This window comes from Leptonychotes weddellii, chromosome 12 (assembly GCF_054177405.1).
Source record: "Leptonychotes weddellii isolate Sample4059 chromosome 12, ASM5417740v2, whole genome shotgun sequence".
NCBI classification, from domain to species: domain Eukaryota; kingdom Metazoa; phylum Chordata; class Mammalia; order Carnivora; family Phocidae; genus Leptonychotes; species Leptonychotes weddellii.
The window spans coordinates 7,537,067-7,564,090 of NC_138380.1; the positions used below are offsets into that span (position 1 = coordinate 7,537,067).

The window sequence follows — 27,024 nt, forward strand, 5'->3', positions numbered from 1 at the left end:
AAAGATCAAATGACAGGCAAATCACTTTCCTAAGGCTATCCTCTTCATTTGTAGCATCAATGAGAAAAACAGAAATCAAATAAAGTTTTTACTAGCGCTGATAGCACCACAATACAATAATGGATTTCTAGGTTATTCTATAGAAGCATTAGCTCAGCATGAGTCCTTGCTTATTTGTCAGTATTTAAGAAAATATCCTATCCCAGAAAAAAGTTGATGAATATACTCCTAAGCCAATTCACTAAATTACACGATGACTCTCAAGCTAATTAAATTCAGTGAATATAAATTGAGTACCTACTAAGTACAAGGTAGTATGAATTCCTGCCCCACCACTTACTAATTCTGTAAGCTTTGGCAAGTCACTCTAAGTTTTTATTTCCGTATCTATAGAATAGGAATAATACTATGTGGTAACTCGCAGGATTATTGTGAAGATGAAGTGAGAAAAAAATGCATGTTTGGTATAACAAACGCTGAAGAAATATGATTTTTTATTAAATAACACCCATCATAAGGGAGTAGATATACGTAATCAGAGGACCTCTACATGCATCTCTGCTTCACCAACACTAAGCCAGATGTGAAACTAGCCCTTTCTAGCTTCCACACATACAGATACCTATCCATGACAGGCACTGCATTCAGTTGGTTAGATTTGCTGGAGAACAGCTGATGGAGTGAAGGAGTCACACTATGAGGAGTGTAATTTCTGTCATTTCACCGGGCTCCTCAGTGTCCCTCTTTCCTCTAGAATTACCTCTGGATCTCCAAAGCATGCAGATCAATTCATTTCTAGTCTGGTCTCCAAAGGGACATAAATAAACCCATCAAGATTCTTCAAAAGAGGGGCACCTGGGTGGCTCAGTCAGTGAAGCGTCTGCCTTCGGCTCAGGTCATGATCCCGGGGTCCTGGGATCAAGTCCCACATCGGGCTCCCTGCTCAGCGGGGAGTCTGCTTGTCCCTCTGCCCTTCACCCTGCTTGTGCTCTCTCTCTCTCTCAAATAAATAAATAAAATCTTAAAAAAAAAAAGATTTTTCAGAAGCAAAGACCAGTCATGTAACAGTTTTCATCTTCTACAGAAAATATTTATGGTTATAAATAGCATTTTCTTCTTCTTGTGAATAATTATTTTTTATTATTAGAGATGGTAGTAAGAGTCAGAACACAATGCACCTAGAAATAAATAGTGAGTGGAGAAAGTGCAGGCAACCGATATATTAAATACTTTTCCAAAAAGTTTCGCCCGTGAAGTAATGAAAGAGATGGGCTGTTACCATCAAGAACGGGCAAGTTCAAAGGCCAGTTTGGGGTTTATATGGTGTTTGTATATTTCTGGCATTAGGAAACTAGAGTACATCAAAAGTTGGAGGGTGCGGAAGGAGGCAGATAAATTAACTGCAGGAGATTACCTGATGTCTCAGAAGAGAGTAGAGCAGGGCTGGATTAAGTGAAGACATGAGCTTTGAGAGGACCAGAGTTAGGCATATCTTCCTTTCAGACAGAAGTGAAGTGGAGAGTAGGAGTAAAAGAGCAAAAATTTTAGGAAGGAGTATAGTGTAGAGAATCCAAGCACATGGCCCCTTTGAAGCTTTTCATAGTTCTGGCTTAAATAAAATGATTGAATCCATCTCAGATCCAAGGTTGCTTTGATGGCAAGATATATATGTCATTATACATATATATTACTCAGCCACAAAAAGGAATGACATCTTGCCATTTGCAACAGGGATGGAGCTAGACAGTATTATGCTAAGCGAAATAAGTCAGAGAAAGACAAATACCATATGATATCCCATATGTGGAATTTCAGAGACAAAACAAGCAAAGGGGGAAAAAAAGACAGACAAACCAAGAAACAGACTCTTAACTACAGAGAACAAACTGATGGTTACAGAGGGGAGGCAGGTGGGGGGATGGGTCAAATAGATGATGGGGATTAAAGAGTACACTTACCATGATGCAGATAAAATAAAATAAAATAAATAAAATAAAATAGATTTTAAAAAGAGTATTTTCCTCCTGCTACACACCCCATCACACAATCAATCAAAGTCTCTACCATGGGGTTGCAGTTAGACCATAATCCCATCTTCCTTCTTTCTGCTCCTCTCCCTACTTCCTAGATCAGTGTCCCAAAATGTGTCCTGGGAACTACTAGTACTTAAAGATGGTCCATTTTAAAAGGCCAAATAAATTTGGGAAACTGTGTCACTTGCACATGCACATATTAAATATTCGGAGGAATCCTGCAGCAAGAAAGCTGTATGCTTTTAAGCCAACATTTCCCAAATCTATGTGTCCGTGGAAATGTGTTTGCAAAAAATCTACCCTCCAAAATTAAGCAGAAACCCACTCTGACCATCATTGTACTAGAATTATTTTTCTCTTTCTTTCAGCTACTTTCTGTGTTCTGCCCAGGAGGCCCCGCTAAAAGTTTTTGATTGCTGACTGGCACTGCTGAACTTCTCCAGAGGTCAAGCAGCCATCTGTTGAGTGGTCTGTGGAGCACTCCATACTTTTAGAGGAATGGAGAAAGAAAGCAGAAGGGAGCTTTCTGTTCTGAAAACTCTGCCCAATTGGTGGCCATTATGGATATCTTCATCCCACAAAAAAAAGCGATTTGCAGAACATTTTTCATTTCACCCTCTTCTTGATACATTCAAATGGATTAATTTTCTTAAAATTTGGCACCCAGAATAGAACATAACAGATATAGTTTAACCAATGTAGAGGAAAATACAGCTATTGTTTCTCGTCTTGACTCTCTTCCATTAATGCAGACTAAGATCATCTGAACATTACATTTTCGCAGACTTATTGCTCTGCAGACTAACATTTGGCTTAATGCAAATAACAATAATACTTTCTTATTAGGATTTCCATACTAAGTACTGCCAAAGCCACATCATGGTAGACCTTAACAAGGAGGGGAGAGTCAAGAAGAGTTCTTGTAAGGCGTGTCAGTCTCATGAGAATGCAAAGCCAGATGCTTGCTGGACAACATTCTGGGATACTCAGGCAGCTGATAAGATCACTTCTAAGTAACAGTGCTCTTGGAAAAGTCTTGGAGAATTTATCAGTGCTTAATCCCAGGGGAACTGAAATGCAGGAAGAATAAAGACTGGAGCATATGCTGGCCAGTAGTCAAAGACACCTTTCTATTTATCCTGATGGGTCTTCAGATCATCCCTAACCAAACTCTACAAATTCTGGATCCTCTCTCCTCCTTTGGTGGCTTCTACACACTTGGTGCCCTTTGGCTCTTTACCAGCTACTCCACCTTCTAAGTCTCATGTGGGGTTCTGTCTCCTGTGTCCATTCCCTAAAGTCGGTGTCCCATCCTGCTCGGGTACTGGTACTCATTTCCACATCGCTCTATTCTCCATCCACTTTCACTGGTTTGTCATTGTTACCACTGTAACATTATGGTGGTGACTCCCACATTATCTTTTCACCCAAGTATATATGAGATGTTTCTATAGGAACATCTGAAAGGAACCTCCTATCTGATATATGTGAAACGTCACCTTTGCTTCCAAACTTAAACATCCTTCTCCTTGCCATCCTGATGGATATGCACAGTTTCACCGGTTGTCCAAGCCTGTCACCCTGGTCACCATCCTTGTCCCCACCCTGCACTCCTCGCCAGGTCCTCCCATTCAGTTTTCTACCAAAGTATATTGTGCCTCTAGACAGATGTGGGTCTCAATTATGCTTCAGTCTCTTCTCAGTTCCTAGCTTTATGTGTAGTCTGCTTAACTCACAGAATCTTACTTTTCTCATCTTTAAGAAAATCGAGGCTTACTAGTTAGTGGTAGAACCAGAGCTTGCACATAGATTGTTAACATTCTCTTTGAATTTTTTAAAACAGTGCCATTGTGCTCATAGCTATTCCTCCCAGGTTTGTATCAATTGCAAATCTGGTAAGTTTGGTTTGATGTTATTATTAGAGTCTTTGATAAAAAAGTGTTTCATAGGAAGGGGACAACAGTAATGGCTTAGGGCTGCCTCTTAAGACCCTCACTCAGTTGACTGTTTCGACAGCCAAATGCACCTCTTCAAGGTACCTAAAGGGCAGAAAAAGATGATAGAGCTGTAAGTTAAGATCTGAGGTAGTAATTAAAGAAAAATTATCAGAGATATTAAGAATCACATGTCAAGACCAGGGTCCAGAAGTCGGAGAAGTTGTAACAGGCTCTGCCCTCCTCCACATCTTCCCCCCAGGCACACTTGCACCCATGGCTGTGAGGCCAAGATGCTGCCAATCATAGTCTGTATCACAAATACACTGCAAGCTGCTTGCAAAGTTTAACAGCTCTCCCTAAGAAAGAGTAGCTTCACAGGTAACTTCTACCCTTATTTCATTATAAAAAATTTATGCCTTTTGCAATTCTTCTCAAAGTACTCAGATTCACTCTGTTATCTATGGTCAGGGCAGAGGATCTGATATATGTACTTCTGTGTATGATGAGTGTGCTCAAGCCCTTGGAAATGACCAACCAGCCACAAATCATCAGAGAACTTACTTCTTTTCAGCCCAGTCTTATTCTGTTTTATTTTTCTTCCCAGTTTCAAGGTGGGGAGAGGTCAAAATCAGGAGACTTTATAAAAGGTAGTACATTCACCTTTTCTCTTGGTCTTTGTCTATTTAATTTGGGGTCAGAATTGCCTATTGAAGGAAGAGCTAGTGAACTTAATTAGGGTTTTGAGTTCAACTCCAGATTTTGCTGGAACAGATTTTGCCAAAGGCCTTGCTAAATCAAGTTAAAGTTACAGCATCTATCAGGTTCTCTACTATGTTTGCCCCAAGACAGCAGAGGGACATGGTGCACTCCTGCAGGCTGGCTTTATATCAGTAGCAATTTTCAAACGGTGTGTGCATGCATGAGGATGGGTGCTTCTCCTCCAATGATTATCACCTGCCAATGAAAATCCTATCAAACCTATTGCTCCTATCAAAAAAAGAAAAAAATACTCCTGGAGAGATTTATTCTTAGTAAGACACCGGATTGCTTCATTAATTACTAAGTATTGATAAAGGAGTTTAATCATCAATTTTATAATTTTTAGAGTGATTTAAGTCAGGCTTTTGCAGACCTGGGGTTTCTGGAATCTGCTCTCTCTCACTTTATAAATGGCCAATAATGGTAGTCCCTGTCATTTTATATCCGTTACTGAGAGACCAAGATGGAGACTTGGAGCAGCTGGGTATTTTCATTGAGCCTGAATGGTCTGGAGACTCAAAAAATGAGGCTAGTCACAACTCCCAGCTACATTGGTTGCTGAATTAATAGAATGCATGATTTTGTTTTAAATGGCGAGTTAAAAGTTATATCACTGATCTGCATTCTTTGCTCAGAGCTCCTTACAGGCAATGAGAGGCTCTTCTTTTCTTCACCTATTTTATTTATTTTCTTTTAAGATTTTATTTATTTATTTGAGAGAGAGAGAGCATGAGTGGAAGATACAGGGAGAGGGACAGGGACAAGCAGACCCCCCACTGAGCAGGGAACTCAATCCCATGACCCTAAGATCATGATCCAAGCCAAAGTCTGATGCTCAACCAACTGAGCCACTCAGGTACCCCTCTTCACTTATTTTAGATTCCAGTGTCCTTTCTCTGATACTTGTTTTTCCTTTTTCCAGTTTGAAATCCATTTTCTTTGGAAAAGAACACTGACGGAATAAATGAGTGGAGTAGCCCACCCTGCTTCTTTCCTATTTCTTGTTAAAATGACACCACATTCTCATCCTGACCCATCCTCATTATTTTTGTCCCAATATATTTAGATACTTTTTTTCCTAAAAACTGTTGATATTTTTCATAAGCTTCAGCTTATTTAAGCCTACTAGACTCTCCACAATTTTTCTTACAGTTCATTCTCTCAAGGTCCTTCTCTTTCTGAACAACTCACTCCTGCTAGTGTTGATGGCTGATAAAGGCTTCATGTACCAACTTTTTAGGAGAGCACTTGAATTTTCACAACTGTTTTCAATCCCCTAACCTGAGTGCATTATATGAGAATTTCAAGTATTCTTTTTTTTCTAAATCAGTTTTTTTAAATTTTATTATGTTATGTTAATCATGATATGTTACATCATTAGTTTTTGATGTAGTGTTCCATGATTCATTGTTTGCGTGTAACACCCAGTGTTCCATGCAGAACGTGCCCTCTTTAATACCCATCACTGGGCTAACCCCTCCCCCCACCCCCTCCCCTCTAGAACCCTCAGTTTGTTTCTCAGAGTCCATAGTCTCTCATGGTTCGTCTCCCCCTCCAATATGCCCCCCTTCATTTTTCCCTTCCTGCTATCTTCTTCTTCTTTTTTTTAACATATAATGTATTATTTGTTTCAGAGGTACAGGTCTGTGATTCAACAGTCTCACACAATTCACAGCGCTCTTGCAGAGACAATAAGGAAAGAGCTTTGGCGGAAGAGAGTATTTTCCTAAAGTACCACTAATCACAGAACAAATATGTACTTATTTATACATAGGTCTCTCATTCCTACATATAAGACGAGAAAAGTTAATAAAAGAAAATGCAATGCACATTTATCTTAGAACACTTTGGATGGCTATGAAATGAAGGTAGGAGTAGCTTCTCCATGCCTTTGGAGACTTTTAAAATACAGGTAATCTGACTCGTCAGCCCTTTTATTCTGATCTGATCTATTTAATTTGATTAAGTTTTAATGTAAGAATGTTTTGTGAAGCATTTAAAGCAATGATTACAATTTAACCTGGGAAGTAATTAAGAAAATGCTAACTAAATGCAGGCATTCTAATGAACATTATGTTGGTTAGAAGGTTAGTGTCTAGAGTCAGACAAACCTAGATTCAAGTCCTCACTCTGACTCTTAGGAGCTGACGGTCCTCAGACAAATCACATAACTGGTGGCTTAATCTCTACCTTTATTAGATGGGCATAAGGATCATAGTGCCCTGTTGAGATAAATTAAGGAAAACACTAACAATAGTTCCTAGAACATGGTAAAAAGCCAGTGAATATTACTGTTGTGAGTGTGTATTTTTTCAAATAGAAAAACATGGCAAGACTCTCCCAAGTCAGCTTGGAGTTTTAGGGTTCCTGAAGGTTTCCATAGCTTGTCTGATTTACAAAAGGAAAATCAGCAATTATTTCTATAGAAATTCTAAAATGCATTAGTCTGTTTCTTCATTCATTCATGTTTTCTTATATTTTTATTCATGCGTTCTCCCATTCAGCATGTATTAAACATCTATTATATTAAAAGTTGAAATACAGTGGTAAACATTGTTCCTGTTCCCAAAGAACTTACTGTCTAGTCTAGTCGTGTCATTGCAGAACAGGAGAGAGGCTAAGTGTAAAAGCCAAGTGTAAGAGGACATCTACCTCACCACGTTTCATCTCTCCATTAACAAAATCAATCACTTCATTCCCACTTGGATAGCTTTTGTAAGGAAAAAAGAAAAAGAAAAAGGAAAGAAAAGAAAAAAGAACAAGCTCTGGTCAGGATGTGGTGGAGGTGGAATCCTTGTGCATTTTTTATGGGAATGCAAAGTGGTGTAGCCATGGTGAAAACAATCTGGAAGTTCCTCAAAAAATTAAAATAGAATTAACATGTGATTTAGCAATTCCATTTCTGGGTTTATACCCCCCAAAAGTGAAAGAATGGACTCAAATAGTTATTTGTACACCGTTTGTACATGCAGTACTCACAAGAGGTGAAAACAACCCGAATTCCGTTTCCATTGATGGATGAATGGATAAGCAAAATGGGTAACACACACAGATACACACACACACAGAGGAATATTATTCAGCTATAAAAAATGAAATTCTGATACATGCTACAATATGGATGAAACATGAAAACAATATGCTCAAGAGTGGAATAAACCAGACACAAAAGGACATGTATCATAGGCTTCCATTTACACGAGGTCCCTAGAACAGGCAAATTCAAAGAGACAGAAAGCAGAATAGTGGTTACCAGAGGCTGGGGGTGGGGGGGTGGGGTGGGGGCGGGGCAGCGGGGAAGGGAAATGGAAGTCCTTGTTTAATGGGGTCTAAGAGTTACAAAGTTTCAGCTTGGGGAGAGGAAAAAGTTCTGAAGAGGGATGACTGTGATGATCATACAACCACAAAGTAAGGGTACTTAATGCCACTGAACTACATACTTAAAAATGGTTAATGGTAACTTTTGTTGTATGTATTTTACCACAAAAAATTACACATTCTGTGAATTCAACAATGAATATAGGTGGAAGTTGTGACTAATTTTTGTAGCTAGAAGTTGTGACTAGTGCAATTTTCCCACTATAACATAGGGAATCTTAGCTGTTACCTGACTGGCTGAAAAAGTATCAATATTTAGACAGCAATAAGAACAGGGGCTATGTTTGCTTGTTAAGTTCTTTGTAAGTGGGGCAAAACATTTGCATGCCTTCCTCATTCTTGAACTCTCCTCCACCAACATATATTATTCTCTCGCCTTAAGAGGGGAACAAGCTGGGGTGGTGGTGAGGGAGACAGAATGCATAGATTTTACCCATTGGGCTAAATCCAACCATCTCTCCAGTTTGATGAAGATGTACATGATATTCAGAAATAGCAAATCAACATTTCATACCACAGTAAATAAGTTATATTTAGTTACTTTTAAGTATTCTAATTTCACTCCTCTAAAACCATTTGAAATGTTGATGTTCTAAAAGTCTGGAGGCTGCTTTCCCACTACTGTGCCATTACCTACAGCCACACACAGAATTTTAACAACCCATTTTCCCTATGTGATATTTGTATTATTTCAAACAAGGACAATACTGAAGTGTATCTTCCTTTAGCCAATTTGATTTTCATTAACAGGAAATTAATATATATCTTAAAAAATAATTGTTTAATATTGGGGATAGTTTAAAAGATTTTTTTCTTTGAAAAACAAATGATACATCAGAAAATGCACGTTTCCAAGGGACAATATAATCTTCAGATATAAAAAAATAAGTTTTAGAAAGATTTAGTGAAATTTATATTAGGAAAAAGTAGAGATGTTTATTAAGGAAAAACTCAAGTGTTGTAGAATATAGCTTCAACCTTTAGAGTTGATGTCTAGGGAAAGATTATGCCTTCCTACAGATTACACTTTAATGCCACAGTAAGAGATAAAAATATAAGCTACAGCATGGTGTACCTTATACTTTTTTAATAAGAAGAATGCCAAAAAAAGGTTTAAAATGTATATACAATTGCTTCCTAACATAAAATAATATAAACATTCAAACATTCTAATAGAACAAATTTTAATGATATGGTTAATCACCCTTAGTAATTCATTGAGCAGATGTACAATGAGCACCTTCTGCATGTCAGGCCCTGTGAAATATCTTCGAAAGCTGGGCTGAGCAAAATCAAGGGTGTTTCCTGCTCTCCTGGAGCTGAAGATCTAGCTGTCCACCTGATACACCTCACTTCTTTTTACGGTCTGGACAGTTTCCTAAATCCAAAGTTATGTTTTCTGGCCTCTTAATTTCCATTTCTCCAGACAAAACATTCATGATCAAATTTCTACCATCCATGAACTAACAAATGTTACTTTCTGAGCTAAAGAAAAAAGGTCCTAGATAACAACTAACATTAATTTCAATAACTTCTAATGTTTTGAGGAATGGTCAAATAACTCTCTCTTAATTTAAGAGCAAGGAATTTATTGAATTCGGCTTTTTATGGGGAATAGAAATATGATTGGGAATGACAGAGATATAAATACATGATTAGAGGATATTCTATTGCTTTTTAAAAACTATTTAATTTTACTACTCTAAATTATTTGTTATTAAAAGGCTTCAGGCTAGGATGATAGATAATTGAAAACTTGGAAAAGAAATGAATCTACTTAAATGTATTTCCCAAACTCAGTATCTTTAGATTAAACAACCATTCACAGATTTCCAAAATTTGCCCAAGGAGTGAATAATAATACTGGACATCACTTTATTAAGTAAAATTGGATGCAGACTATAATCAAATTCAAAGATAATATCAAGCATTTAATATTAAACAGAGGAGTTGTTACAGAGACTGCTAATTATCCTCCAATATTAATTTTCCCCCTCTTGTATGGATATAGACATTTAGCTGAGCACTTGGTTATCCAATCTCCCTTATGTGACCATGTAAGTTTCAGCCATTGATGTATTTCATATATGGACTTCAGAGAGTGGCCTTAAAGGAAAGAGCCCAGCCTTTCTCATTATCTTCTCTTTGCTTCTGCCTCAAAATTGGATATAATACCTGGAGTTTAACCTGCTCTTTGAAACTACAAGGTGAATACTAACTATGGAGAATGGTAAAACAGAAGAAGCCTGGCTTCCTGACTCCTTGGAGCTCTGCAACAGCCTTCAGAGTTTACCTTCAATCTTCTTTTATGGAAAAAAAGAAATATATCTCTATCTGGTTAATCACAGTCTCTGTCACTCAGAGCTGAAGCTAATCCAAACTAATACCATATTTGGTACTATATTTAAAAATAGGGTGCTATGCATTACAGAACAGAAGTTTATAGAATTGCCTTTAGTTGACACCAGGCCCTGAAGCCTGGGGCTAATACAGGCTTGGAAAGCTAGGACCTTTGCTATCTGTAGCAAAATATTTGATCATATTGTCAACCGCTATTCCTTGGAAGGCAAACCAGATGCCAACTGGGACTTTCACTATTAGAAGAAATATTAGGAAATACTCAACTGCTGATGTGCTTTGGCTCTTTCTTGCTGTGTTCAGCAGTCTGAAAGAGAGAGACAAACTCGGTCTAGGACTAGCTAGCCTGCAGGCTGAGATAAAAATAAAACCACTTTAAAATGGAAGGTGCTCTCTGCTTATGTTGGCAATCTGAACTGAAGGAGAATCCCCAATTTATGAGCTTGAAAAGATTAAAAAAAAAAAAACAACCTGTATCCTAAAGTACGGTAATTATAAGCCACAGCTGCCAAGAGGTATACTTAGAAAGGAGTAAGAGGATCTTACTCAGGTAAGAGTTAAGCTGGAAAAAAATTAAAAAAAAAAAAAAGAAAAGAGTTGCAAGAAATAGGCTTCTATTGATTAGGACTTGCTATATTAAGATTTAATCCATATTTGATGAAAATATATGATTTCTAGCAGAATTCTGCCATGTACTGCATAACCATAGATAATAATAAATGAAAATAAAACAACAACAACAAAAGAGCTGTCTACCAGATAGTGGGAAATAGTTCTATGGCAATAATCAGATTTAGACTGTTGTCATCCAATCAAGGGTTATTCTTTCTCAAGGCCTCAAGGTTGAAAGGAGGCATTAAGTTGAAAGTTTGGGAGAGAGGAGGAGGTGTGGAGCCTTAAGCAAATTCTCTTGAAGAGAGATCAGAGGGGCACACCTCCACTGGGAAAGTAGCAGGAAACAGCTAAGTAGAAGGATGGAGTAACCAGGCTTAAAGCTATATATCAAGAACAGAAATTAGATGTGGTTCCTTGCACAGAGAACCACCTTAAAGGAAACAGATTAGAAGACTACAATGTTTCTGAGGAATTACATTGCCAAGGAAACCACAAACATGACCTGCAACAATCTGTGTCCATTCAATGAGTAAAGCAGTCTGGACATCCACATCTGTATCAACAGGAAGTCAGCTATGAAAGCACGCAGCCCGTGAGAAGGATCTCTTCAAGATGGCCAAGTAGAACAATGGACAAGGAGGATCTCTGAGAGAGTGAAACCTAAGGTCACAGAGGGCATTAGGAAGGGGTCGCTTGCTCTTCCTGACTAACAAGATTTAAAAATTACTATAGACCAGTGAAGGTTATGTTTCTTATACTTTTATTTTTCATGGGAGAAGTGTATATTGCAGTTATCAGTCTTCAGTTTATTACTCATTCAACCAGAAGGAACCAAATCTTGACATGATGTAGAGGGCTACACAACATTCAGAGATATGGATTTGAGCTGGATGCAATAACTAATGAGATTCTGGATTGCTCTCACTTGAAGAAATATAAAAATGTTCTATGTATGGTAAGAAGCGTGAAAATCGATATTTCTGTAGATTAACTGTGGTAAACACTGCCAGTTTTTCTCACTGTTTTCAAAAACTATGATTAACTAAAACTTCTGAAATTCTTCATGCAATAATAAGCTTTCTTTTTTTAAACCTATCTGACACAGCACATTTGTGGACATCCTATTCCAGAAAGCAAAATCTGTCTAACATTGAGCAAATACAAACTTTTGTCAAATAAAAAAATAGTAGCGACTTTAAAAATAATGTAATATATAATTAAACACAAGTGTTATGTTAAAAGACTTTTATTTTGTTCATTTGCACTTTTAAAAATAAATCCTGACAAATTTTATTCTCTCTCTCCCATTCCCTCATCCTGATGTTTCTTATTTTGTTCTTAGGTAATTCACCTCAGGTCACATCTCTTCCATGATACCTGTGAAAGTTCTTCCTTCTGAAATTCAGTTATGCTTTAAAACTTTGTTTTTCTTTTAAATTTAATTTAATTTTATTATGTTATGTTAGTCCCCATATAGTACATCATTAGTTTTTGATGTAGTGTTCCATGATAAAACTTCATTTTTATAAAGAAGTCTAAGATCCACTCTGTTTTTCCTATTATTTTCTCTCTATACCACCTTATAAGAGCATTTTTAACCTTTGAGATTGTTCCTATCTAGATAAAAAACATCTTTGTTTCCTTTCTGATTTTTGCTTTTGTATTTCTAACTTTCCACTTAATGACATTAGCCTCACATCATTACCCAGTGTTTTATTATTTTCTAATGCTGCCTTATTCTCTTTCTAATCCTTGCCTCCCTTTATGGAATCTAGGGTTTTCATTATGTGGATACAAGAAATATCTCTTTTTCTTCCTGCATTCTGATCCCCAAATCATTACTTAAATTAGTGTTTCTTTAAGTGTGGAGAGAAAACTGCACGCTTGAGACCACTTAGGAAAGAGTTCAGGAGATCAACAAAATAGAATTACCATAAGACTCAGCAATTTCACTCCCAGGTATATATTCAAGAGTAAGAAAAACCTACATGCATGCAGAAACTTGTACACAAATGTTCACAGCAGCATTATTCCTAACAGCCAAAGAGTGGACACAATCCAAGGTCCATCAACTGATTAATGGATAAAAAAATGTAATATATCCATATAATAGAATATTATTTGCCCATAATTATGTAGGAATAAAGTAGTGATACATGTTAAAAATTGAATAAACGTTAAAAACATTAAGCTACATGAAAGAAGCCAGTCACAAAAAACAACCTATTGTGTGATTCCATTTATATAAAATGTCTAGGGGCGCTGGGTGGCTCAGTCAGTTAAGTGTCTGCCTTCAGCTCAGTTCATGATCCCAGATGGAGCCCTGCAACAGGCTCCCTGCTCAGGAGGGAGCTTGCTTTTCCCTCTCCCTCTGCCTGCTTCTCCTCCTGCTTGTGCTCGCTCTCTCCCTCTCTCTCTCTGCCAAAAAAATAAAGAAAATATTTTTTTAAATAAAAAGTAAAAAAATAAAATGTCTAGAATTGGCAAATCTATACACAGAAATTAGATTAGTGGTTGTCTAGGGCTGGGAGGTATTGTAGGAGAATGCAGACTGGCTCCTAATGAGTTTGGGGTTTCTACTTGGGGTCATGAAAATGACCAAAAATTAGCCTCTCTCCCACACCTTATTCCCTAAAAAAGACTTGAAATTTCACCACTGCAGATGTATCCTTGTTAGGGTCTTGAAGGCCAGAGAGCCTTACAAATTCCTTATTATTGTAAAATTCCCTTGGGGAGTAAATAATGATTCTTAATTTTTTGAAGGATGGCTGGTTGCTGAGATGGGCAAGTGGGAAGCCAAAAGAAAGAAGTATTAAAAAAAAAGTGAGAATTTAGCAAAGGCTCTATTTGATTACTTCCTAGATGAGCCAGACTAGACAAACTCATTTATTTGAATCTATGATCTTTAAAATCTCAGCAATGGAAAAGAGAAAAATGCACACACTCAGAAAGAATTTACTTCCTAGTTCAAAGTGAGAAGTTGATGTATAAATAATTGAATGCCCAAAGGAAAAACCAAACAAATGGGCCAACAAAATAAACACTGACAGACCTGCATGATCACAGGCACTGGCTTCCATTTTGGTTTTCTTCCTGCTCATACAGGAGTATTATTATTTGAATTCTCAGAAGTTTTTAAAAATAAGTCGCCTACAATCATTTCCTCTCGTTTTTGGCCATAGAGAATTAGGAATGCAGACAGAAATACCAATTATATTTATTGGGAAAAACGAACAAACACACTTTTCTCTGGTTTGTAAAGAAATACTATGAAAGAACTTCTAGAACGATCTTTTGTTTTCACTTATACTTGTGGTGGTCAAGGAAGGATGCTTGTCACATCCTCCTGTTTGAGGATCAGGATTGGCTGGTATAACTAGAGTCCAGACATGGCCTTCTGCTGAGGCCATGGGCCCCCAGCCTGCTCTAATCAACTACTAACTATGGCAACAGGACCAGGGTCCAGCCATTTCCGTTTGGTGATAGATACTAACAGGCAATTTTGCAAGGGACCATGCCAACACTGCCAGCACTCTGGGGCTCTTCCTACTCAATCCCCTTCTTCCCCCTGATGCCCTCCTCGGGTATCAGACCTCCTCTTCCTCTTTCATCCCTGTATCCTTCAGAGGCATTCTGTCCAGTAAGTCTTTCAAATGTCTAATTCCATCCTAACCTCTGCTTCTTAGAGTACCTAAACAGACATATCACTCATGAAAAAAAAAGCATAAATTTCTTCCTTTTTTCTTATTTTTTTTTGTTTTGGTAAAACATTATAAAATCAATGATTAAAATAATGTGTCGAAACACTTATGTTCCTCAAGTAGTAACTTGACACATATCACATATTTGTAGCAGATATATGAGTTTTAAAACTTATTTTAAAATTTGGCTGGTTTTTTCAACTTAAGAGCATTTTAGATATGGAAAATACTTTCTAAAAAATACATAGAGAAATCATATTTAACCTACATATTTGTAGAGTTATCTATATTATTTCTAGTGTCAAAACATTATGTTCTTTTAGTCTACTGATTTTAATGTAGCAAAATTAATGTAAGAAGAAAGCACAAGGTGTCAGTGATAAATAGCCACAGCATTAGGACAATTCTTGCAAGTCAAAGAGTTTTTATAATTCCATGATTTTTCTTCTTTGAAAAACTACTTAGTTCTATCTTAAATCTGAATATTCCCAACGCAAGCCATTCAGAGAGCCAGAAAAAAGCAAAGGCATATAGAATATCACAATAACTCTACTTAGCCCAAATCCTAGGTCTAAGCAAATTTTACTTCTAGAGATATATAAAGGTCTTTGGAATTTGGGGCTATGTAATGAATACTTTCCTATCTCCAACAGAGAAACGGTTTCTGATGAAGTTAATGTATCCAATTTCATTGTGCAATTCCCTTCCTCTTCTTTGCCCTTTTCTTTTATGCATATAATTGTAAAACAAACTAATACAACCAAAAGCACTTTGGGAATTGGACTGAAAAAGAAATGTGTCTCTCCTTATTAATGTTCTCATAATGGAAAGAAATGCTTTTTTAAAAAATGTACTTTTTTTAAAGTGGGGGATGAATTTGCATAGAATAGCAAATATTGATCTAAATATTTACATGGGCAAGTAGTTGTTTTTGTACCATCAAATCCTTTTTAAGAAATTAATAACTGAGCAAGTTTCTAGGTTAACTCACTACAATTAAGGATGGGCCAACCCTCTGAAGTTGAAAAAGAGAAAAACAATATAATGTTTTATATAATATAATAATATCATAATATTGAACCAGGGTAAAACAGTAGAAGCACAAAAGAAAAAAATTGCATATATATGTACCAAAATTAATTGGTGGGTTTGGAAGCAATAAAAGAAAAATGAATTCTGGGCGCCTGGGTGGCTCAGTTGGTTAAGCAACTGCCTTTGGCTCAGGTCATGGTCCTGGAGTCCCGGGATCGAGTCCCACATCGGGCTCCCTGCTCAGCGAGGAGCCTGCTTCTCCCTCTGACCCTCCCCCCTCTCATGCTCTCTCTATCTCATTCTATCTCTCAAATAAATAAATAAAAAATCTTTAAAAAAAAAAAAGAAAAATGAATTCTAATTGTTACATAATTAGCCAACCCAAATCAAATAAAATATAAACAATTTACAGGAATCTCTAAGGTTCTAAGTTGTGATTTCCTCATTTCTCATTCTGAAGTTTAATAAATTGTTAGTTGGTCAAAAAAAGTTGTCTCTTGCCATTTGCAATAGCACGTTCTGCATGGAGCACTGGGTGTTATATGCAAACAATGAATCAGGGAACACTACATCAAAAACTAATCATGTATGGTGATTAACATAATAATAAAAAAAGAAAGATCTAGGTTTATGAAAAATGTACTCCCTAATTTCATACTAAACTTAAATGCAGATGCCTGATTTTTAAATTTATTTGTGCTATCTATATATACCTAATAGTTGAAATCTTTGTAATAAAGGCAAAATTTCCTTAAAAAAAAAAATCAAAGAGATGCATGTTACACAAAAGGTGGGGAACTCAAGTATTCCAACATTAATAACAATGTTCATCACTATGTAAATGTAGATGATGGTTAACTTTCATTTTATTTGTAAAAAGACAATAAGTAGTTTATCTCCTAACCCCCTCCAACCTCAGTATAGTTGGACCAGGAGTATAGTTTGGATGGAACAAAGACCAGGAGGAGATTACAGTTAGGCCATACTTTCAAGCTGGAAGTACATCTACTCAGAGGTTCTATGTGAACTAGTGTTTTTAAAAGACATTTTATTTTATAGCAGCTGCTTTGCTTTGAGTCAGTGTCCCCCACTTGTCTATTTCTGAGTGGCACTGTGGTCCCCAAATCAGAGACTGATTGGAATTTTAGTTTACAAGAGCTGGTTTTAAATCAGTAGACTCCTGACCCTTGTTATACCCCATGGGTGATACAGCAAAAAGAGTGTCTGGCAAAGACTTGAGAGATTTGGGAACTGAGTCAGATACCATCCAGGAAAACCAAGAGAGGATGCAGGGAGACATGAAAGTGAGGGGGTTAGGTCACGGTCGTGTTGATTCTGGAGGAGGGATGACAGGTCGCTGCACAGACAGACACTGTCAGTTTATTATGCACAGGTCAGAACTAAGTTTTAGGCAAACACTGCCAAATGGACCCCACTGTGTAGAAGGGGAAGGAGGAAGTGTGGAACAGGGAAAGGGTAAGCTCTAGGCTTTCTGTCAGGCAGACTGGTGTTATCCTTGGCTCCTGTTTGTATATCACAACCCATATCCCGCCGGTGGGCAAGTCCTGTTGATCAGGACTTGATCATTTCCCACTCCCTCCGCTGCTACCTCCCAGTCTCTACCTTCCTTTATCTGGATTACTGCAATAGTCTCCACTGTGTGCGCTCATTTGATTATACTCTTTTCTGAAAACAGCATCCTGAGAGATCATTTTAAAATTTAAATTAGATTACGCCACTCCCCTGGTCCAATCTTCCAACGCCTTCCCATTTCACTCAGAGTAAGACTCCTCACCACCCAGCCCCTGACTGCCCCCATTCCTAAAGCCAAGCCGGTCTCCTTTCCACAAGTACCACACGCGCTCACCACCCATACACGTGCCTGCACTTACTTTCCTCTCTACCAGGGATGCTCTTCTCCCTGATCTCCTCACCTCCTTGAGCTCTTTGTCCTAATGCCATCTTGTCAACGGGGGCTTCCTCTGGCCAACTTACGGTAAGAGGTAATTCTCAACACCCCTCCCCTAAGAACTTCCCATCCTTTCCCGGATTTATTGACTCCACAATATACTCATTTTACCAATTTGTTATTTTGACTGGAATGTAACCTTTTGAGAGCCAAGTATTCTTTCTAACTTTGTTCACTGTTCTAGTATGAATAATAATGCCAGGTTTTAGTAAATATTCACCAAACAAAATTATCTAAATCCTGTCTCTACTACTTATTAGTCATACATGTAGTACACTTAGATAAAAAATTGCACCTGATATAATAAAAATTATTTTATCTTCCAAGACCCTGGGAAGTTATACCTCTCAGATATGACAATGGAATATCGTATGCTACACAATCAGTATCCCTTACCTAAATGTTTTGGGGGTGAGGGGCATATGGCAGAAGCTGACAATCTATGTGGGAATAAAAAGTCCTGTAGCCCCTTGTGCATGTAACCGTTAAATATATCCATAAGGGACCACTGATTAATTTATTCAATGAATAAATAGACAATGAGAACCTATTATGTGTCAGACATTTTTTTTCTAAATATTTGAGATACATTAGAAAACAAAAAACAAAAACCTGGCCTTCTTCGTGCTCACATTCTAGTGGAGCTTCCAGCAAGAAACAATCCATATAGTAAATAACGAAGGATGTAATATGTCAGAGCATGAGTAAGTGCTGCGGCAGGGGAGGGAAGAAAGTGGAGCCGGAGGGCGTGGGGAGTGGGGAAGGGGCGGTGCGCTGGAGTAGGGGGCAAGGACCCAGTGGTCCCCCTGGAGAAGGTGAGGGCTGGGCCGAGTCTCTAAGGAGAACTACATGAAAAGTCAAAAAACAAACTGCAAATCCACAAAGAATGGAAGGGTCTAGAAACAGAAACACAGGGGCAGAAGCAACCCCATGGGTGGTTGTTGGGTGAAGCAGGAGGGGCAGGAAGGGATTTGGGGAGTTAAAGAGATGATCTTAGAGCTGGAGGCTGGTGACGGCTGCTGCGCTGTATACATTTACTAAAACTCACTGAACTGTACACTGGAAATAGGTGATTTTAGCATTTGTAAGTTTTATCTTAGTAAAGGTATTGAAAAGAGAGAGAGGGGATAAAGGAAGTAACATTAGAAATTATAAAATAAGCATGTAGAAGACTTGGAAATTGTAATTAGGAAACTGTAAAAGCAGTTTCTGGTATTACTTCGTCTGTACATTAAACCAGATGTCTGATTATAATTTTATGTGATGTCTCGAATCCAGGATCTATAAAACCCTACAATGGGTAATTCTGCGTGTCAACGTGGATAGGCTATAGTGCCCAGTTATTCAATCAAACATGACTCCAGGTGTTGCTGTGCAGGTATTTTGCAGATATGGATAACGTCTCAATCAACCAACTTTAAGTAAAGGAGACTATCCTTGACAATGTGAGCCTCATCCAACTGGATGAAAGGTCTTATGTGCAGAACAGAGGTTTCCCCAGATGGAGCTCAGAGTAGCTATAAAATTAGTAAGAGAATCATACAAATAACATAAAATGACAGCTTTATAAAGGTGAGACCAATGTTGCTGTGGAAGCAAAAACTATAAATTCCACGAGGGACACAGATTATGTCTTCTTTTTTGTCATGGTATATGGCCAGCGTCTAGCATAAAACCTGGCTTATACTAGGGGCTCTATAATCTCTTTGGATATAAATGAATGAACTTAGATCCCAGTTTTATAACAGAAAAGATAAATAAAACCATCAAAGTATGTTTGGAAGGAAAATCCTTCTTGAGAGCAGCCACCCCCTTCCAGGAAGACTGGCTCTGGAACTTTCTTACCTCTTCTCTTCAGCCCACAGCTCCTTCTCCTTTCAAATGAAAGCAACGGGGTAATAATAATAAAAAAATACCATCCCTGAAAAAATTGAGACATTTACAAATCCTTCTATTCTCTCATGACCATGGGCTCTGGCCTGTATCAGAAAGCTTATTACCAGGTAAACAGCCAATAAATAAATTTACTTTATTAAAATTAACGAAGTCTTATCAAAAGTAATTCCAGCTGGGTGGTAGAGGAAACAAAAATTAAAGCGACCAAAATAACTCTTCCCGAGGAAACATCCCAAATAAATAATCTCTTTCTTTTTCTGTTTATTCCCAAGAAAGAACAAGACAAAAGAATTCCTGGTGCTTAAATATCTGATTACAAGTATTCCAGAGGAGAACTAAGACCTTTTCTGGGATTAGCAGGGCACAAGCATGGAGAGATAAAGCTCCACGCTGGTAGGAAAGAGCAGGAAAGAATAGAAGCTACATGACCGGGACTTTACTTCAAAAGAAACAAGGTGTGTACACAGTCAGAAGTCTGTAATTGAATACACGAGGCCATCAAGCCTTTAGTTAAGGCTTTCACCCAGTAAGAAAACAATTTATTTTTTACCAAGGAGGAAGGAATGTTTTGATTAGTGGAGAAGTTGGTCAGATACTTTAGATGAGCACGTGGTCTGAAATCTCACATCTTCCTTGAAAGGGGCGGTCCTTGATGAGTTTAATAAAGACTCCATGTGGATTGGAAAGGGAGTCAGCACTTAGCATCCCCTGGAATCAGACCCTGGGTTTAACAGGTTATGCTGGCAGTGCTCACAACCATTATTTAAAATTCTACTGCCTTTCAATGGATGAAGAAGATAAATTATTAAAATGATCTATCAACAAGTGAAGCCACGATCCCAAGCCGGGAGTGTGTTTTTCAAAGTCATATTTTAGGACAAGTCAATTTTCTTTCTACTATACTAAAGTTTCTTTTTTCTTTTTTTTTTTTTTTTAAAGATTTTATTTATTTATTTGACAGAGAGAGACATAGCGAGAGCAGGAACACAAGCAGGGGGAGCGGGAGAGGGAGAAGCAGGCTTCCCGCCGAGCAGGGAGCCCGATGCGGGGCTCGATCCCAGGACCCTGAGATCACGACCTGAGCCGAAGGCAGACGCTTAACGACTGAGCCACCCAGGCGCCCTACTCTACTAAAGTTTCTTAAGATGTTTTTATTACAACATCTACAACTAACTTTAAATTTTTCAGCACAGACAATAGGAAGTGTGTGTGTGTGTTTAATTTACAATTTAGAGACAGCCAGCATTCTACTCGGAAAGCCGTATGCCAGAGGTGGTCACGGGCAGCCATTCCAGAAGCAGCTACTGCATTTCTGCTCTCTGTTCCTCTAATCAACTTACTAAATGCCAAACTGGGTTTTCTTTGGTGAAATGAGTGCTTTGTTAATCAGTATAAATGTTAGATAAATGTTAGGAAAGATATCTCAGTGCTGAAATTAAAGATATTAAGAATATGTAGTTTGACAAAACATCTTTTAGAGACACTCACAGCCTGTGTGTAGACAGGATAAGACCAGTGAGGCCAGTGACCTGAAGCCCTGGACATGGTTCTGGAATCTTGATCACTTAGTGATCCTGTGCCAGCCATCAGCTCGGGAGACTTTCTGTTCCTTGGCACTGGCTGAGTGTAGCTGAATCCTGCTTCTAAAATACTGTGAAAGCTGCCCAAAGAGAACGTTTTATTCAAGGTATAGCAAGTCAGAGAGCTAGGACTTCACCAAGCTTACAGAACAGTTTGTATTAACTGCATTGTGCCTACTTGCTAATAAAAATGTTCATTTAATAAATGTCTGTACAAGCACCAGACCTTGGCCTGTGATTTCCTCTTACTGCTTCACAGTGGCTAAGCTACACAACAGCAGCTAATTCTCACTTATCTCACTTTTCGGTGACTGACGTCTTTCAGAAGAATCTGAAAGATGTGCATGCAAATTGGCTAAGGTTGATCTATAATTCTATTCCTCAGATCATTTGTGCCAGAATAACCTGAAGCTTAGAATTCTTTCTTTTCCCAGCATTCTGCATTGAGTTCTAGGAGTGGGGGCTGAGGATTCTGAAATGTAAGAAGTTCCCCTGGTGATTCTCATATATTCCAAGGATTCAGCTAATGAAGATAAAACCAAAGAAGCATCCTGATCATCTGCTGACAGGATTTCCCAATGGCAGACCAAAGACCAAAAGGGAGAAAATATGCCCTAGCCACTGGGTTTGAAAACCAAAATCTGTAAAACAGTAGTAAATAGCACACTATGAAGACTTCATATCCCATGAACTCTGTGCCTTAAATTTGTTGGTTATAGCTATGAGGCTACCCATGTAGATGGAAATAGACCAAAACTCGCCTTAGGCATTCAGCGTGCTCATCGATGGCCAAAGATATTCCACTGCCATTTGGATGGGTAGCTATTATCAATAGCTTTCCAACTGACTACTGTGATCTATTTTCTATGACAGCAATGAAAACTGTTGGCCAAAAGCCCATCATATTAAATATATTTTTGCAGGAAAACCAGTTCAGTTACTGGGTTACTTTCTCTCACATCAATAAGCCCCAGTTTATTCACTTATAAGACATCTTGTCTGACTTTCACCCAACTCATCAAATATTTATTGAGAGCCTTTTTAGAAACACGTAGTTTTTAACTTCCAATGAACACAGTGTAAGATTCAAGACAGAGAGGTCTAGCCCAGGTCTCTTGTCTCGGAGTTGTCACGCATCGTATCATGATGTACAGCGAGAAGCCCCCTGGCACAGGAGTCACAGGTCTTGAGTTCAGGTGCTGCCTACAAACTCAGCAGCAAGTCAGTGAAGCTCTGTGGGCTTCTAGTTCTCCTTTTAAGCAACTGGGAGTAAAATGCTTGGCCTTGCTTGCTTTTCTAAATTTACTAATTCATTCATATTTCTTGGTCATCTATATTCCAGGAATTTTTCTAAGACCAAGGAGGATACAGCAGGGAACAAGATATACAAGATGACTGCTCTCAAATAGGCTTATTCTAATAATTAGAAATATATATAAATATACTGATATATAAACACTTAAATAAGCAATTAAGTGTGAATATTAATAAATATATTTTGAGAAGCAGATATATGTACACATATGTTTTTTAAAGTTTAACAAAGCCTTTCCTAAGAGTACAATATATTTTTTAGATCTCATATTGTGTGATTTTGGATGAAAAATTCAATAATCTAGTGAAAGACATACTGATTTATTTATTTTTTTTTTTTTAAAGATTTTATTTATTTATTTGAGAGAGAGAGAATGAGAGACAGAGAGCCCGAGAGGGAGGAGGGTCAGAGGGAGAAGCAGACTCCCTGCCGAGCAGGGAGCCTGATGCGGGACTCGATCCCGGGACTCCAGGATCATGACCTGAGCCGAAGGCAGTCGCTTAACCAACTGAGCCACCCAGGTGCCCCAGACATACTGATTTAAACAACACACCTAGCACTTTAATAAAAAACTGTCCCTATATTTCATTAATGATAAAAAAATTCTGGCAGAATACCAGAATTTTTCAAATTAAAAAAAATATGCCCAGGTCCATGATAGAATACTTTTTCACATATAGTAGAATTTGTTGTTTTAAGAGAACCTTCTTTTTCACTTATTTTTTCATTACTTAAGAACTAAGACATGTGTGATAAGATGGCTTTCCTGTAAGGCAACCTGTGGTAGGTAGCCTCGAAGATTTCCTCAGTGCATGTCTCCTCATGTAATCCCTTTCTTTTAAGTGTGGTCTGGATTTAGGGACTCGATTCTACCAAACTGTGTATAACTGAAGTGATGGGATGTCACTTCCAAGACGAGATTATAAAAAATCTTCAGCTTCCATCGTGGAAACTTTCTCTCTTGTTTACTGGTTTTCCCCTCCTCTCTGCTCCTCTCCCCTGATCTCTCTCAGCCTAATCTCGCATGAGAGAGGTGGTTTGAAGAAGACAGGCCTGGAAAATCAGAGCCACATGGAGGAGAATCGAGGTAACCCAGAGAACAACCAGCAGCACGGTCAACTGAGCGAGTGCACCTTCCTAGAAACATACACGCAGCCCAGTGCAGGCTGCAGATAATGCAGTCACAGTCAAGTGCTCATGAGGTAGAATAACCTCATGAGGGACCTTGAGTCAGAATCAGCCAGCTAAACTACTCCTGAACTCATGATCTAGAATAACTGTGAGACAGGGGGGCCTGGCTGGCTCAGATGGTGGAGCATGTGACTCCTGATCTCAGGGTTGTGAGTTCAAGCCCTAAGTTGGGTGGGGATGCTACTCAAAAAAAACCAGGACTAGAATAACTGTGAGGCAATGTTTGTTGTTCTAAGCCACTAAGGTTTAGAGTAATTAATTACAGAGCAATAGGTGACCCAAGGATCTGACTCTTGAGGATAGTATTACAAATATGAATGCATTCAGAATCTCATGCTTTATACTTTGAATATTTGAATTAAACTAGAAGAATATGGTGACATTATAAGAATACCTTTATCATGAAGAAGCATAAATTTGCCACTCTTTTTTAGCTCATGGAATAAGAGTTTGGTGTTTTCCCTGAGATCTGCTGAGTCTCCTGAATCAAATATAAATACTTCATAATCAAACTTCATTGAAACTGTTTCTAACAATGTACTAGTTAACCAATAAAAAATGGTAGTCTTACCTCCAAAAAAGTACTTCTCGCCAGTTTTAACTTGAAGAGGACTATTAGTTCGAACAGCTGAAGCCTCGTCTCCATCGATGGTGAGAATGGCAAAATTTTCCTTAGCCAGGAAACGAACCTCATGCCACTGTCCGTCATTCAACCCAGAACCTGTTAAGTAAAAAAAGTCATTTTCTAAAGATGGTACAATTTAACACAATTTTCAGTACCAACAAGGTCAGAAATTTGTTGATAAAGATTAGCATATTTTCATCTAGAAAAATTCAGTACTACTTGCAATTGATATCATGTTTCTTTAATATCAGAAGTGGTTCTAGCCTCCATTTGACAGATAAGGCATAACAGAACCCAATAAAGTAGAGGAATAGTTATTAATGTGCCACTGGTATACCTGGGAAAATGAATGGAGTGAATAAAGCTGTTTGGGAGGTGAGGATGAACTATTTTAATTTAATTACTTATTTTATGATTAGGTTTATTAGAAGTCATTCTCTGATAACAAAATGGATTTATGACTTTTATCTAACATCTCTCTCTGTTTTTAAGAACTTTTTTTGTACCATTATTTTCTCTCAGTAACCATGTCTGGCAAGTATATAGTTTGTAGAAATTAAGAACTAAAAACTATGTGCTAATTAACCACTCATAACCATAGGAAATAATGCCAGCGTTATCTGATCATTTATATATATTTTTAAGATTTTGTTTATTTATTTGACAGAGAGAGACACAGCGAGAGAGGGAATACAAGCAGGGGGAGTGGGAGAGGGAGAAGCAGGCTTCCTGCAGAGCAGGGAGCCCGATGCGGGGCTCGATCCCAGGACCCTGGGATCATGACCTGAGCCGAAGGCAGACGCTTAACCAACTGAGCCACCCAGGCGCCCCTGATCATTTATAAATAAGGTATCTTTATAACGAATTAGGTTATATTTAAACATACAAACCAACAAAAATAAATCAACAGCTCCCACTCCAAACAACCACATTTCACTGTGGCTTAGTACAAAGATCTTTGGAACCAAAAATTCTTTTAAACATTCCATTAGACAGATAATAACTTAAAGTTTTTGTTTAGTTTGTGCTCATTTTGTAAAGAATAGAAAACTAAGGACCAAACAAAGGAGATCAGCAACTGAACATAAGCATCTGGAAAGAGTTTAAGAAACACTAAGAGAGAGACAGAGAGAGAAAGTCTAAGAGGGTCAGAGTGGCTTTCTTTGAACATACAAAGGCCTTGTTATGGCAAAGGGAAGGGATTTTGTTCCAGGCCAGATAGAATAATTCAGAATTCACAGGAAGAAGTTACTTGAAGATACACTTCAGATTCACAGAAGAAAGAGAAGCCTCGCAAGTAAAGGTAGCTAAAAATGAATGAGAGCAAGTCAGTGAAGCACAGATGACAGCTCCAAGCCTCTGATCAGAGGTCTGCAAATCAGTTTATAGGCCCAACCTGGCCTGCTGTTGTCTGTTCCTGTATGGCCTGAGAGCTAAAAGTAGCTCTCACATCTTTAAATAGCTGAAAACACATAATAATAATAACAACAATAACAACAACATATGAGAATTGTATAAAACTGAAATTTCAGTGCCCACATAAAGTTTTGTTGGAACACAGCCACTCATTTGCTTACATACGGTCTTGCTCTACAAAAGCCGGAGTCAAGCAGTTGCTACAGAGACTTGTTATCACTCACAAAGCCTAAACAATTTACCCTGTGGTCCTTTGCAGAAAAAGCATAAACTTTCGGTTGGCTGATACTATTAAACAGAAATATGATTTTAATGAAAAAAATTAAAGCCTGTTGGAGCTTATAAGACTGTCACATAGATGTAGTATTTACTGGTGTTACACTGGTAAAAAGCATTACAAATAACCACACCTCAGATATTTTTTTTTTTAGGATTTTCAAATTTTAATTTAGAAATACATATTCAGCACATTTTATTTCAATGGACGAAAATAGAAAATCCCTGCTCTAAAGTGATTAATACTGAATAACCTCCAAGTTACAAAATGTATAATATATATGCACAATTTTGTACTGTGAAATTACAATGTAAATGTAAAGTCTTACTCTAAAATTAAAATCAGTTAGCTGTCAGACAAGTAGTAGTGTTTACTGAAATATTTCCTTCTCAAGTGGGTTACATCAGGGTTCTCCCACAGAACAGAGGCACAGAAGACTGTATCTTCACCATAACATTTTTCTGTAGAGCACAAAACTGGGTCTAGTGTTGATTAAACACAGAAGTGCATGGTTTTGGGTTTTGCCTTTTAAATGTGATGAGCCCTGCTTTGAAATGCAATTTTGGGGCATGGATCCCAAGGACATCAACGTTACAAATGTTCAGTCTCAAAATTTAATTCTAAATAATCACGCATCCAGAAAAGGTCACTTATAAAATACCATCAGCTGACAAATCTTTCAGTTCTGAACAGTAGACCAGAATGCCTTTCTAAAAATTCTGTGAACATTTCTCCATCATACAATTAATTTACAAACGAACATCATCAGCTTAATTGTTCATAGCAAAAAGGTCTATTATTCCAATCAGATAAAAATAAAAAGGTTATTCTTTTCAAGAAAATTAATTACTAAATTAAAACTCAGATAAAAGCAGGCTTGTTGATAGCAACCACTGCTGCATCTGAGCTTAAACTGTGATTTCTATTCATTTTAATTCCAAT

The 27,024-nt window shown here is 37.8% G+C and overlaps 1 protein-coding gene across 1 annotated transcript in view; it reads right to left on the reverse strand.

Annotated features, from left to right (window-relative positions):
- The window catches only part of CNTNAP2 (contactin associated protein 2), a 1,739,191-nt gene that overhangs the window by 794,532 nt on the left and 917,635 nt on the right, over window positions 1-27,024 (reverse strand). The window contains exon 9 of the mRNA XM_081799929.1: window positions 24,336-24,485. Coding sequence (XP_081656055.1) covers window positions 24,336-24,485 — 150 coding nt within the window. The remainder of the gene's footprint in view (window positions 1-24,335; window positions 24,486-27,024) is intronic.